Source organism: Rhyacophila brunnea, unplaced genomic scaffold (assembly GCF_057557595.1).
Source record: "Rhyacophila brunnea isolate RB1 unplaced genomic scaffold, BYU_Rbru_1.0 scaffold_10, whole genome shotgun sequence".
Classification (NCBI taxonomy): Eukaryota; Metazoa; Arthropoda; class Insecta; order Trichoptera; family Rhyacophilidae; genus Rhyacophila; species Rhyacophila brunnea.
This window is the reverse complement of record NW_028232752.1, coordinates 34,374,210-34,388,414: the sequence shown is the minus strand read 5'-3', so window position 1 is coordinate 34,388,414 and position 14,205 is coordinate 34,374,210. Positions and strand designations below refer to the sequence as shown.

Below are 14,205 nucleotides of genomic sequence, written 5' to 3'. Positions count from 1 at the left end.
TGTGACCATAACACATCACTTGATTTCATTTAGATTTTAGATATAACGGCGATATTTTTCAAAATATTAAATTACGTTTAAAATATTTTTTTCCAAAAATCGTTGTCATCTTCTAAATAACTTAATCAGAATTCCTATAAACGTTATCGTTTATAATTATTGTTGGTGTATTTTTTATTAAAAAAATCTTTTCAATGTTCTTAGATATGTATTGATTGTTTGAATATAAATTATTAAAAAAACAAAGGTGGAAGTAATGAAATCAAACATGCATATTACATATACATCAGTTACAATAATATGGCCATATAAGGTTTACTTACTGTATCCTATCCATTTTATTAGATTCGTTAATTGATTACAATCCCACATTTTCAAATGACAGGTATTTTTAAAGGCATACATAATATCTAATTGTCAATTGACTGTACAAACTCAATAATGATTTATGTAACATTTTAACGCAGTTATTTTAATAAATCATGTTCAAAGTAAACTAAGCTAACAAATTTATAAATTGTGTCGTTTTTATAAATTGGTTTCAGCCTTCAGGTGATATTTCGCTGATACCTTATAAAAAACTGTAACTATGTTTTACTCAAGCGCATAAATTAGATAGGAATAATGTGATTATTATTAGAGTTGGTACTGTTTCCTGTCAAGCCTATTGCATAACTTTCTCTCACTTGATACTCCTTGTACGATTATGTCTTGTTTCGTACCAAAACTATCGAATCTAACGGTAATGTGGTATGTTTTTTGTAATGCTAAAAAAAATCTTTGTCACATATTTAATAATATAGATTTTAGTCTAAGGGTTTTATCACCATTTAATACTGGTCACTTATAACCAAGAAATATTATTGATGAACGAAATATATAAAATATAAAATAAACTCTCTGCTGGTATTATCCTTGTTGCATAATCACGTATCGTATCATTCAATGATGGCTACGTTAAGATGTAACAGCGTCTAATTTTTCACCGTCTCATTATTCGTACAATACTGTTCGTTGGAACAGTGATACTGATATGTTATCATCGATATAATTCAACAACAAATGTCCGAACGAGGCCGTTGCATATCATATTATATATATTGTATTTTAACATGCATTCGTGCAACATTTTTACATTAATACATATTATACGCAACGATAAAATGATATATACTTATATACGTACCTGTATATGTGGAGATTTGTATTTAGTTTCAAAAATATTGTTAATATACTTAATACTTAATAATATGTTATAACTCTCATGTTATCAACTAATAATATAAATTTCTTTACATAATGTTATATAAAACTATACATGAGTATTATAATGTAATTAATTATTATCAAAGCTGACATGAGCCGATTTCTCTAAATTCTGAAAAGTCATCTCAACTTATGTTTGCTTCACTGATAGTTTTTCAAATGTAGCATTACGAGTAATACAACCGATAAAGTATCTTAAATGCATGTAAGGAAATGTGTTCATATTGGTAGTAAAAGCGTGGATCTGTGACAACTTATCGTATCCTGATACTTGATTGATAATTAAAAACTTAACAACTAGGTGTATGTTAAGTTGTAACAATAATTAATAACGTATCTGACACTTATCGGTTTCTATCATTAATTGCAGTATGATATTATAGCATACTTACGTATTTTTCTTCCTTACTCTCTAGATCTATCTACATTCCAGAACCGTGATGAATTATATAAATCGCCATTTACGCTCCAGACGAAGTGAGTAGCTACACCTTAAGTATCTATATTTATCTTAAAATACATTATAAATGTATTAGTTTTAAGTAATTCATTCAATTCCTTTTACAAAGCTAACCTTATACATTGATGCATCTATTTTCAAAAACAGATATGTTTACGTATGATAAAATCTAATAAAAAACTCACATAATTTTAAATAAAAGCTTACAAAAATCCTTACAAATTTAATAACGAATGAATACAGATTTATTAAAATTATTGAAATAAATGTCGATTTGAACGAATTTATTTTGCTTCAAAATACTTATAAGATTTAATATAAAATAAAATGGTTCTATTTTTCTAATTTGAAAATGAAATAAGATGAAAACCAACCGACGTCTGAAAACAGTGACTATATTGAAATAGGCGCCTAATATTGTAAATAAAAGGTAATAAAATAAAAACATTAAACAATCTTACCAAAATTAATAGTTACGACTAAGATCACTAAATATTTTCAATAAAAATATGGTAAGGGTGTGGACATCGGAATGGAAGTTATAATAACAGACTTTTTATGTATAATAGTAATTCCCTGAGAGAAGCAGAGGAACGAACAGGGTGGAAAGTCTTAGTCGCTTAGAAGATGACGGGGTTTCAAAGTGGTCACGATCCTCAGCCATGAAGGAACGACCAAGAAAAAGGTAGATTCCAACTCATTAAAATCTATGTCAAACGCAAATTCATTTTTTTCGGGATTTGAAAGAAAGTAAGCTCGCATCCGCGGTTATAAAGACGAACATTTTGGCACTGTCTTTCCGTGATATTAAAATATGTAAACATTTTAAAACAAAATTCGTAAATATGGCACCGTTATTAATAATTTTATTATAGGTGAGCGTTATTTTTTTTTGCACAGTGCATCAGTGTGACTTACAAATAATATACTAATAAGGTTGTGGCATTGATAATTTCAGAATTAAATAAATACAAAATATAACAACATAATATAAAGCTCATGTGACATTAATATAATATAAGCTTATATACGACTTCATAATGCAGCGATCTGCGCTCGATAAACTTACTGCCTTTTTCTATTCTCCGTATATCGATACCCTAGTTCTATAGAAAACAACTCAAAATACCTTGTTCTAAGATACTGGCGTTTGAAAATGTTGCACAAATTCTCATTTCAATGTTAATGCCTTGATTTTTCGATATGATTGTTACCCTAATTTCTACAGTTTTAAAAGCGGCTTTTTGTTCAGTATTTTTTTCATTTTCTTCATTCTTTTCGTTCATTTTTTATTTACAATATAGCAAAACAAAATAAATTATACCCACCATACATCATCTTTGAAGTTTGAACTGTGAATAATCACTGAAAACTATTAATAAACCAATACAATATGTTTACAAAAGGTAACCAGATATTATAAAAGATCATATTATTATGCAGATACAATATTTTGTAGAACATCTTGGTGATGAAGCTGTTATACTGTTACTTAACATAAACTGTATTATAATACACCAGACCGCAACATATTAATATAAAGTTTGGTTGTAAAAAATATTCTTTTTGTTCACGGCAAGTGAAGCACGGTCATTAACGTTAGAATAAATTAGTACTTTCCAAAGTTAGGACTCCTAGCCCAGGAGGACACTTGAAAGGAGTGTTAGAGGATGATATAAATTTATACCTCTCACTTATACCTGTATAAATTATTTTCTATATTTTTATGGGGTCATGTGTAGTCTTTTCATGAAAATAACACACACCAGAATCTAAATTATTTTTCAATCACGTGTGTTATTTTATATTATGCTTATATTGTCAATCTATCTGCCTGTATTGTAAAATTGCATTTTTTAAATTAAGTATTCAATGTAGGTATGTTGCTTGATTTTACGACACTCACAGAGGCTGAGTTGATAGAGGGGCCGTTTATGAAGTCATAGGTCGCGGGTTCGATCCGGTGCTGTGCAAAAGAGTGAATGTTAATTCAACTTTCATTCTATGGCCATCTCATATACCTCGTTTAGAAGCAAGGTAATTTACGTACTTAAGGGTGGTTTAAATGAATTATATATTCTAGAAGGGTGTGGCTCGAAAAAAAATATTAAATTCTAGTATTATATCACTATTTACGTAGATATAATATGTTTAATACACTCATATTAAACGTAAATTCATGTTATTCGTGTAAACATAAAATGTATATAAAAATACACCAATTATGAAAATATATATAATGTTGGTAGATATTTATGTAAATATGAATAAAATAGCTTTCATTTTTCAGAACTTTTGCTATTACCTAATGGTTAACCACATTGATTTACCTTAACAACAAATGGTTTTAAATATCTTAATAATCGGATGTAATCGATAAATGGTCACTAAAGACTATAAAGTTATACCACAGGAAGTTTATAATAACTGAAATAAAATTTAACCATAGAGTAGAAAATATTGAACAAAAAATATATGTATTATTAATTCATAATATTATTTACGCTTGAATTATGACCATAGCCCCTAGGTATTTATAAATACTTGTGTATATTTTTTTTACCGGAAATATTTATTTAAGGATTTGGTATGATAAAAAGAAATATAACATTACGTATGGCTATAAATTAGTATGAAAGTATTTCTCGCTGAATATTTTATTTAAATGTTACTTTCTTTGCAATATCAAACAATAGTATTTTATGATATTTAAATTTATTTGGGTATTGGTGGCAAACAAACGTACACATGTTTTTTTTTTACAAAATTATATTATTGTATATTCTTTTTAACGCTACAATATTCCATGAGTTCCAATTATATAGAGTAGTGAAACAGCAGTGTATTTAGTAATATAAGTGAAACAATCACAAAGACCCAGACATTGAGGAAATCACATACCTATATATATTGTGACTTTACTGGAAATCGAACACGGAGCCCCCAAATAAAAGGTTGGTACCCTATACACTGGTTTACGGCCTATGTAGTTATGTGGATAAATTCCAAGTTTCAATTGGAATATTGAAACATATCTTAAACCTTGTATAATATTGACTTTATTATTTTATTAATATTAAGCAATAAATAAACTTCTTTATGCAACCTTCCCTTTATGATTCTAATAGATTCCGTCCATTTCAGTGATGTCACCTTAGGTTACTGTACGAAATTGACAATATTACAGTAGGTATAAGGAAAGTGTATTTTTTGGCTACATAATACATAATTTTTTAATATGTACAAAATCATTAAAATGAGATGAAAACTTAAGTATAATCATACCAGTATTTCTATACATTCTTACAGCTGACATAATGCTTTCTTGATCTCACGCCTTATTTTCATATTATGTGTTTTTCATAATTGAGTATGACTTCTTATCGTATATACATTTGGATCTATTTTTTATTCGCAATGAAATGCGATGTGCATTTTTAAAAGTAAATTAAATTTGACCAGACATCTATGAATAATAAGTATTTTCTGGACAATACTATTGATTTTTAAAATAAAAACATTTTAATTAGATGAAATATTGATGATTCTAAGAATAGCCGAAATGTGAATATGACGAAGTGCATCTTAACTGAAATATTGGCAGTTTAATGTGCTGGGTAACCTAGGGTGGCATTACAGTAACGGGAGTGTTAAGGTTAATTGATTTAAACCAAATCTATAAAATATTACTCAACATATAAAAGAAAAATAAAAAGAAAATACTTCTTTTCAAAACGATTTATGTGTATGTAAAACTTTAATATTTAACGGTTAACACTATTTTAATTGGAATACAATATAAATGTTAATATATTATAATACATATTTTTCTGATAGAACACATCTAGTGGTCAATGATACTACGTGTTTGTATTACAGCACTTATTAGTGATTCCACGACGTTTTTAATATCAGTCATTTGGTACAAATAGTTAATTATTGGTTAATATTAATAAAACTCAAAAAAAAATGTATTGATACAACTTAATAAATTTAACTATAATAATTAAACTATAATAAATTTGGACCGGTTTGTACCGATGAATAAGTACAAAAAATGTTTGCGTTTTATTAATATTAATCAATAATATAATGCAGTTCCACCATGTATTGATAGTTAACACAGTAAAAGAGATTACGAAGAATAAAATAATATTATATTATACATCATTATAACACTTAATTCATAGTTTGTACTTTTTTTTAAATGGTGGACTGCTGTTGACGCGTTGGTTTGTTTGCATACTTACATTTGACTTAATAGTGTATAGAAAACGGCTTGTAGAATAGCAACACTAATGTAGGTACATATAGGTAGCATTTACCTACAGGTCAGTACGGGTTTCTTAGAGTACAAGTATAAATTGTAATACAAATTAATCTGCGGATGTAAAATTATTTGCAGCTAATTTCATTATTAGTCTTCGTGATTTTTTAAGTTTTATTTTCATGTATATTATTATGTAAAAACCCCATCTGATAATAAAATGTTTTTCTTTAACATATTTGGTTTAAACTCTTTTAAGACATTGTATTTACTGTCGTGCCGAAATTTAAATACACGCATCTTGTAAGAAACCTACCAAATTACAATATATTCGTAGTTCTGAATGTAATTAAAAATATGTGTTTAACCGTGAACCAATTAATTTCCATTTGTTTACCACCTTTGGGAAACACAGCTCTAAACGATGATATTATATACGTAATCAAATAAATCGATAAATATTTACTGAAACCATAATTTTTCTGAGCTTTATAAGTTAAGATTAAAATGTCTCATATTAAATTCAATAAAACTAAAGAAAGTTTCACTCTTTTACTTGCATATCAACGCAGTATAATATTATAATATTATATCGGGAAAGGTAATAAATTGAGGCAGTATAGTGCATTTCCGCGCAGTCGGTCTCATTTTGCTTTGAAGATTATGCAAGAGTCTATAAATTATCAAATATATTAATCTCAGAAATAAATAATTGGAATTAATTTAATTATTAGTTCTACTTTGATAGTTAATAACATTATTGACTATAATTATTTTATGTACGAATGCTAAGTACTTATAACTAGCGGTGATAAAATTTTGAAACGAATAAATAAAAAATATCTGTATTAATTTTAATTTTTCATTAGCTTTATCAATTATTCTACAACGGATTGAATAGTATTATGACGATCAAAGCATTAATATTATACGTATGAGCAATATTAAGTATACACATATATACAAATTCTACAACGCATTTAGTGCTAACACCGCGACTGGCGCGTTTGGAGCAGTTGGCCATTATATTGTGATGGAAATAAGTGTACCTATATAAGTATAAATGATGCATGGCCAGTATACAACGACTTCAATGTATGATGAATGTATATATAATGAATAGTCAATCTTTCAGTTTTTGAGTCCACTCCACTCTAACTTTTTCAGTGCAATACAGCGAAACATCATAACAGAATATAGCACTAGGGTGGGTTATTAACAAATCGCTCATAATAATATATCGTCGGTGTTTTGTAAAAAGGGTGAATTAACCAAAATGCTATTTTACAGGAGGAGGAGTTTTAACTTTTGACATTTATTTGTTTATTACCTCTGGATGATTATAAATATCTAACAGGTTTATAACAAAGCTTAGAAAGAATACTGTCATTATAATAGGCATTATTATATAATATTTTAAAAGGCCTAATATGTCACATTCGCTTTTTATTCGTAATTTTAATTAATTTAATTTTAGTCGATTATCGTTTTTAAGTACTTTCATGTAGAGATACAAATTCGCCGTTTTTACACAACAAAGCTAGTGGAGTACACATTGTATTTTCATTAAAATCTCGATTTCGCCAAAATGGTTGATTCGCCCTTTTTACAAAACACCGACGATATTATCTTGCATTCAAATACTCTTAAAATAACTACCCAAAAATCGAGTTCTGGTCCAATGAATTTGTAATCAGAGCAATAAGAAACATGTAGTATGCAATAATCAATATTGAGAATTCAAAAGAAAATAATAAATATTCTTTTTTATTTTACTTCATTTTATTAAATTTAATTCAATAAAACGGTCGATGAAGTCCAACAACAGTGATGTAGTGAAATATAAGTGTAAAGATCAGATCCAGTTTTTGATAGAATTACATAAATGTGTTGTGACTTCGCCAGGAAATCCATAGCAGCGAGTGCCCTACACAATTACTAATATCATATTATGACTATTATCTTAATGTTAATAAACATGTTTGAATATAATTGATTATAATTATAAAGTTGATTATACTAGGATTCAAAAATAAAGAATTTATTAATTTATAGTTTTTTTAAGTAGTATTAATACTAAAAAATATTAGTAAGTATAAAAGTATAAACGTAGAAAAAAATCATCACTGAATGTTATTGTCTTTGTGATTTACAATGTCCAAAAACCTTAAAGAGTCACCAAATTGTAATCCTAATCTAAAAACGTTCATGAATATAGGAAACATCACATCGTTGAACCGTATATTTCCAGATTTTTTTATTGTTTTAATTTTAAGCACAATTTATTCACAAAATATATCACACCAATTAAACACTAAATGTATATGATAAATTAAAAATTTTGCAGCGGCTGAAGACGACCATCTTATTCCGTGAAGCAAGAAAGATTGATCTGATATCACTCCTATCTTTCCAAAGATCTAAATAGGTGGAGGGTGACCGAATCCAATCTCCAAACACTTGATTAGAAACTAATAATAATATAATCCAATTCATGTATTATAAAAAATAGATTATTACCATTCGCGTGAAAAATTTGCTTTTACATAAGTAAGAAAAAGATTCGAATTCTTTGCGGAGTGAAAAGGACACCCTCATTTGTAATTAACTTACGGGTGCATCACTATTGAATTGATTCATTTAAATATAACTCACTAGAATCATTTCATCTCTTTCTTTATTCATTAGTAATCTATTGTTGCATTGTAATAGAAGATGATCCGTAAGTTTTCGTATGTTTTCGCCGCATTCGGAATGGTCCGTTTGATTGGCCGTCTCACGGATGGGTTCCGCGCGAAAGTGCCCGGGGAAGGTGGAAAATATAAAAAGGCGGGAGAATTAAGTCCAATGCATCAGTAGCTCGTTGCTAACCGCACCCTTCACACTAGAGACAATGAGATTGCTGGTAAGAAAATAATTGATTTATATCTATTATTCGAATCATTGAATATTGTGCTACGAAAAAATTCGGATTCGGGCCGCGTAGTTAAGCCACTGGAAAAGTACCCTCAGTGACAGTTTGCATTCGTGAATATAAAGTAATTGAGTGACAAAAATAGCCCTTGCTCTTTCAATACAAACAATGTGAACGAGACGGGATGAGTGACCTCAGTTGTGTTATTCTTTAATTAATATTTTGATATTAGTATACACAGAAATATATTTGAAACATTGATACAAATACGTAAACATATACATATTTATCAAATTCTCTATTCACACTATAGACGAGAATGTAGCTTTAAAAAAATGATAGTGAATTGAATAAGGCAATGTTTATATTAATTTGAAATCAATATATTGTTATAGTGTTATATTATAATTTATAGTAAGATATAAATTATCGATAATTATTATGACCGATTTTGCTTATCATATAAAATCATTTTTAGGTATAAATACACCGACTAATTTGTTTTAAACTATCTAATTTTACACGAAGAGTTTTTTTTTGATAAAAAGTTATTTCATTTACAGTTGATTGTCAAAGTGAGACGAGAACAATCAAATTCCTAATTAATTAAAACTAAATTAATCTAAGTAATAAATTTTACGGTATATAATATACAATATACATGAATATAATGATAATAACCAATTATAAACATTAATCTTGGTTAATATGTTCAATATTAACATGTATCGCGTTACATTGTAAATCTACTTGCGTGTTTCTTGAAGCGATTGATTGAATTTTCTTCCCCGTACGAGTGAATTAGCAGCGTGAAATCAAATCGTGTGGAACATACTACTATAATTATTAACCGCAGGCTGTTTACATAATGACTCATTTGTGTTGATTCGATACATTAAAGTGATTATTTTACGGTTTAAAACGCCATCACTATAAATCAACATTATTAGGTTACATACATCATAAATTGTAATATTTGAAATTTAAATATTAGTAATCTTATGTATAACATCCTTTTATAATGCTAAATATCTTATTTTATTCTATGATAAAAAATCTTTTGATTTATAGTAGTTCCAAGAGCTATTCCCAATTCTCTATTTATAAAGCGATTGTCATAGTTTCTAATATAATATTGTATTTCTAACCTAACGTTGTTCTAAATAATTACTTATCTATGTATTATGGAACATCGATTTTATATATGTATATATGTATGTACTTATAGATAGGTACACCATAAAAAATTTGAATAACCCATTGATTGGTTACTATCTACATACAGTCCATAAAGATGCTGTATTTCATGTTTGTCGTCGTCTATTTCACCAATTGAAAATAGTATTTATATGATTTAATAAAAAATCTCTTCTATAACTAACCAATTTCAATAGTCAAAAAGGATATTTACCATAAATTCGGTTAAAACCGTTTTAAAAACCTTAAAATTTGTCGAGGGACAAAGAAACAAGAAAAAAAAAATATCCTTCCGAGTCAATGAAAACGGTCCGGATTAAGTACATACTTATATCCTAATGGATTAAAATTTATACAATTCCATTTGAGTATTTTTTTGCGACCCGGGTTTCGCCTATCAGTTTGCATTTACCATTGGTGAGTGCGCATAGTGCCTGAAGATGCCAAAAGGCAAAACGCGAGTCGCAAAGAAACTACTCAAGTGAAATAGTACAAAACTAAAATCGATTAGAATTTGAATTCAAATTCCATTAAGGACCTTCGGTCGATAGTATTAATATTATATACTATTTGTTGTTAAGTTAATAATACGATTTATGAAACTATATTTTGTGTTGTATTAATAATTATTAATATAAATACACTGTGTTATTATCCAATTAACGTTGCATGTAATAAAACTGGGTACTTCCGGTTCTTAAACAAAAAAACGGTATAAATTAAAAACAACCAAAGTATTACGAGAAGCAATAAAGATTAATATAATTTGGCGCCACTTTCAGGAAATCAAAGTGAGCAACAAATGCAATATGTGTTGCACAAGACAATGAATGCGTTTAGCTATTCTCACATAACTTCAAATTACATGCCTACATATCCTTTTTTATGAGCGTTAAAATTACTTCCGTTGAATTGAAATAATTGACTAACGCGACTGTTTCATAACGCCTCTAACGCAATTGCAATTCATTTTTGATACTATGTTATTATTAACTAATTTTTATATGTATTAGAAATGTTATTTTTAATTAATGCTGACCAGTATTACCTTGTTTTTCTTTCGAGTATTTTTGACATGCTTTATATAAATGTACAATACAATACCATACATAAAGTACATTACTAAACTTCTTTTCAACTTCAATTCAAAATCAGTTTCGGTAACCTTTCTTCAGCTTCTCTTTCACACATAAATAAATGATTTGGGTTTAATATCATTGTTTTAAATATCTACCTAATTTACATCGTTCTCTAAGTTTGTATGGCATTAAGATTGTACCTACTAATAAGGTCTTGGCTTTGTTATTTTCTTTTTTATATTGATCAATTAAAAATTGAGTGTAATAACGGTATCATACAGAGATGGCGTCCAATTTAAACCGTTAATACAAAAGCGATTATGACTTTGTGAAAGCTGCATTTCGGATTGCCATATTAATGTTTTAAAAAGCGGAACTTCACAAAAGAAAATTTCTTTTAATTTATATTAACACGTTAAATAAACAACCGTGTTAAGTTAGAAACGTTTTAAAATATGTGTGCAAAGATTACTGCAGACTATCAAAGTCATCATCATCGGCTGCGGTCGATGGACTGCTGGATGAATCAACCATTCATTTCCTTCCACTCTTTTCAGTTATCAGTTGTTCACTACTACATACTTTTTCCACACTTGAGTTATATAAATAAGCTATACTTATGTAGGCCTGGCACTCATATATTTTATATTAAAGGAGATGAACAGGTGTAAGAAAATTTTGTAAATCAGTTTAATTGTTGATAATATCAAAACACACGAGATTCAAGACTAAATGTGGCTGCATTTGTCCAGTAGTTATCTATTTGCTGAGCGCACAGAGTGGCCCTTGCAATTCAATCATAAGTTCAATTACAACACTGGGTACAACACGCTAAAAATGTCCGTTATATGTGAAAATAGTATCCATCAAAATCCAATTTTCATAAATGTATACAATGCGTTTCGGTCCATAATCGACAACTAACAAAATTTTGATTTGTTGCAAATGAATAAACTAAATAATCTCTCTGTGTTTACGATATTCTCGATTACTTCGATAGCTGTTACTTGTGTTTCTCAATTCTGCCATTACGTATCGCAGCGCTGGCACCTAAATAAATTTAAACAGTATGACTTTGCATCTGGAACTATACTATAAATATATAAACTATAATATTTTTGATTATTCTGTCAAACATACACAAACAACGCGTTGTGCAATGTCCAAATAAAAATTATGAAATTGTAAAAGGTCTTTAATCTAGTACCTAGTAGTTATTATATTACTATACTTGATGATACTGATTTACTTATGTTTAAGTACATTGTATTGTTTGTATGGTTATTGATTATTTTTTAAATGTGTGGGTTATTTTGTTTCAGAGCTTCGCTATCTTGGTGTGCGTAGCCGCCCTGGCGGTGGGCGCGGAGAAAGCACCCACTGAAGCGGCCGCCTCAAAAGCAGCCGAGCCTGAGAAGTCCACCGCTGTTGAAGTCTCTCCCGGCGAGGACAAGAAACAAGAAAAGCGAGGTCTCTTCGACTTCGGCTATGGAGGAGGAGGCGGCCATGACTTTGGCGGCGGAGAGTCATCTTATGGCGGACATCACGAAGAACACGTGAAGACGATCACTGTTGTCAAAAATGTCCACGTTCCGTACCCCGTCACCAAGCATATCCCCGTGCCCGTCACTAAGCACGTTCCAGTACCGGTCAAAGTGCCAGTACCCCAACCCTACCCTGTTATCAAACATATCCCTTACCCCGTCAAGGAAATTGTCAAAGTACCAGTTCACATCCCAAAACCGTACCCTGTTACAAAACACGTCCCGTACCCAGTCAAGGTCCACGTTGACAGACCAGTCCCAGTCAAAGTGTACGTTCCACAACCCTACCCAGTCACAAAGAATGTCCCGTATCCAGTGAAAGTGCACGTTCCAGCACCGTATCCAGTAACTAAACACATCCCGTACCCTGTCAAGGTTCCAGTACATGTACCTGCCCCATACCCAGTTGAAAAGATCGTACACTACCCAGTCAAGGTACATGTTGATAGACCAGTCCCAGTCCACGTACCAAAACCTGTACCAGTACCAGTTGAAAAGCCGGTGCCATACCCCGTTGAAAAGATCGTCCACTACCCTGTCAAGGTAAACGTTGACAGGCCAGTACCATACCACGTTGACAAACCAGTGCCCTATGAGGTGAAAGTGCCAGTGCCAGCACCATACCCAGTTGAAAAGATCGTTCACTACCCAGTGGAGAAGAAAGTCCCAGTGCCCGTGAAGGTCCATGTTGATAGGCCAGTGCCTTATACCGTTGTGAAACACGTGCCTTACACCGTCGAAAAGCCGGTGCCCTATGAAGTTAAGGTCCCATACCCAGTGCATCACCATGAAGAAGAACATCACGAAGAAGAACAGGGCGGTTATGAACAAGGAGGTCACGATCAAGGAGGTCATGAACAAGGAGGCCATGAACAAGGAGGATACGAGCACGGTGGTTATGAACACGGCGGAGGAGAGGAATCTCACGGAGATGAGGGATACCATCATTGATAACTCACATCTTTATTCTTTTTAACTTGTTTTAAGCTAATCCAAATATTTTATTTTTGTTTATCTGCTGCTGTGTTTTATCTAGACTGAAAACGATTGTATACGAGGCAAACAACTTTACTCTTACAATTCTAATAAAATATGTTTAGTTACAAAACATAACATTTTTTAATTTACTATAATAATTATTATACCTGCTCACTATTCTCACATCGTAAAGTTATTGAACATTAGAAAGACTATTAAAATATCATACATCAAAGTAGTTATTTTATAGTATGCAAAATAATAACTTCTACATCCGTACCTACGTGAAAGTTTACGATAATATCACTAATATTATTATAACTTCGATAAAGATAGACTTTTTAATTTGTTATTATTTATATTGAATAACTGATTATAAATGACATTTTCCTGTTTACCTGGCCTACTATTAAACTGGAATAACTTGCTTAGGTATACATATTACATCCATGAGTAGTTTTAAAGTATATTATAACTCATAATAATTACTATAATATTAC

At 30.0% G+C, this 14,205-nt stretch overlaps 2 protein-coding genes across 2 annotated transcripts in view; one reads left to right on the top strand and one right to left on the bottom strand.

Annotated features, from left to right (window-relative positions):
- Ance-3 (angiotensin-converting enzyme Ance-3) overlaps positions 1-14,205 on the bottom strand; it is a 244,654-nt gene that overhangs the window by 168,811 nt on the left and 61,638 nt on the right. The gene's annotated exons all lie outside the window — the stretch shown is intronic.
- Positions 8,887-13,678, top strand: LOC147079124 (uncharacterized). The gene is made up of 2 exons (XM_085955072.1): positions 8,887-8,898; positions 12,506-13,678. The coding sequence occupies exons 1-2, from the start codon at positions 8,887-8,889 to the stop codon at positions 13,676-13,678; spliced, it is 1,185 nt and encodes a 394-aa protein (XP_085811198.1).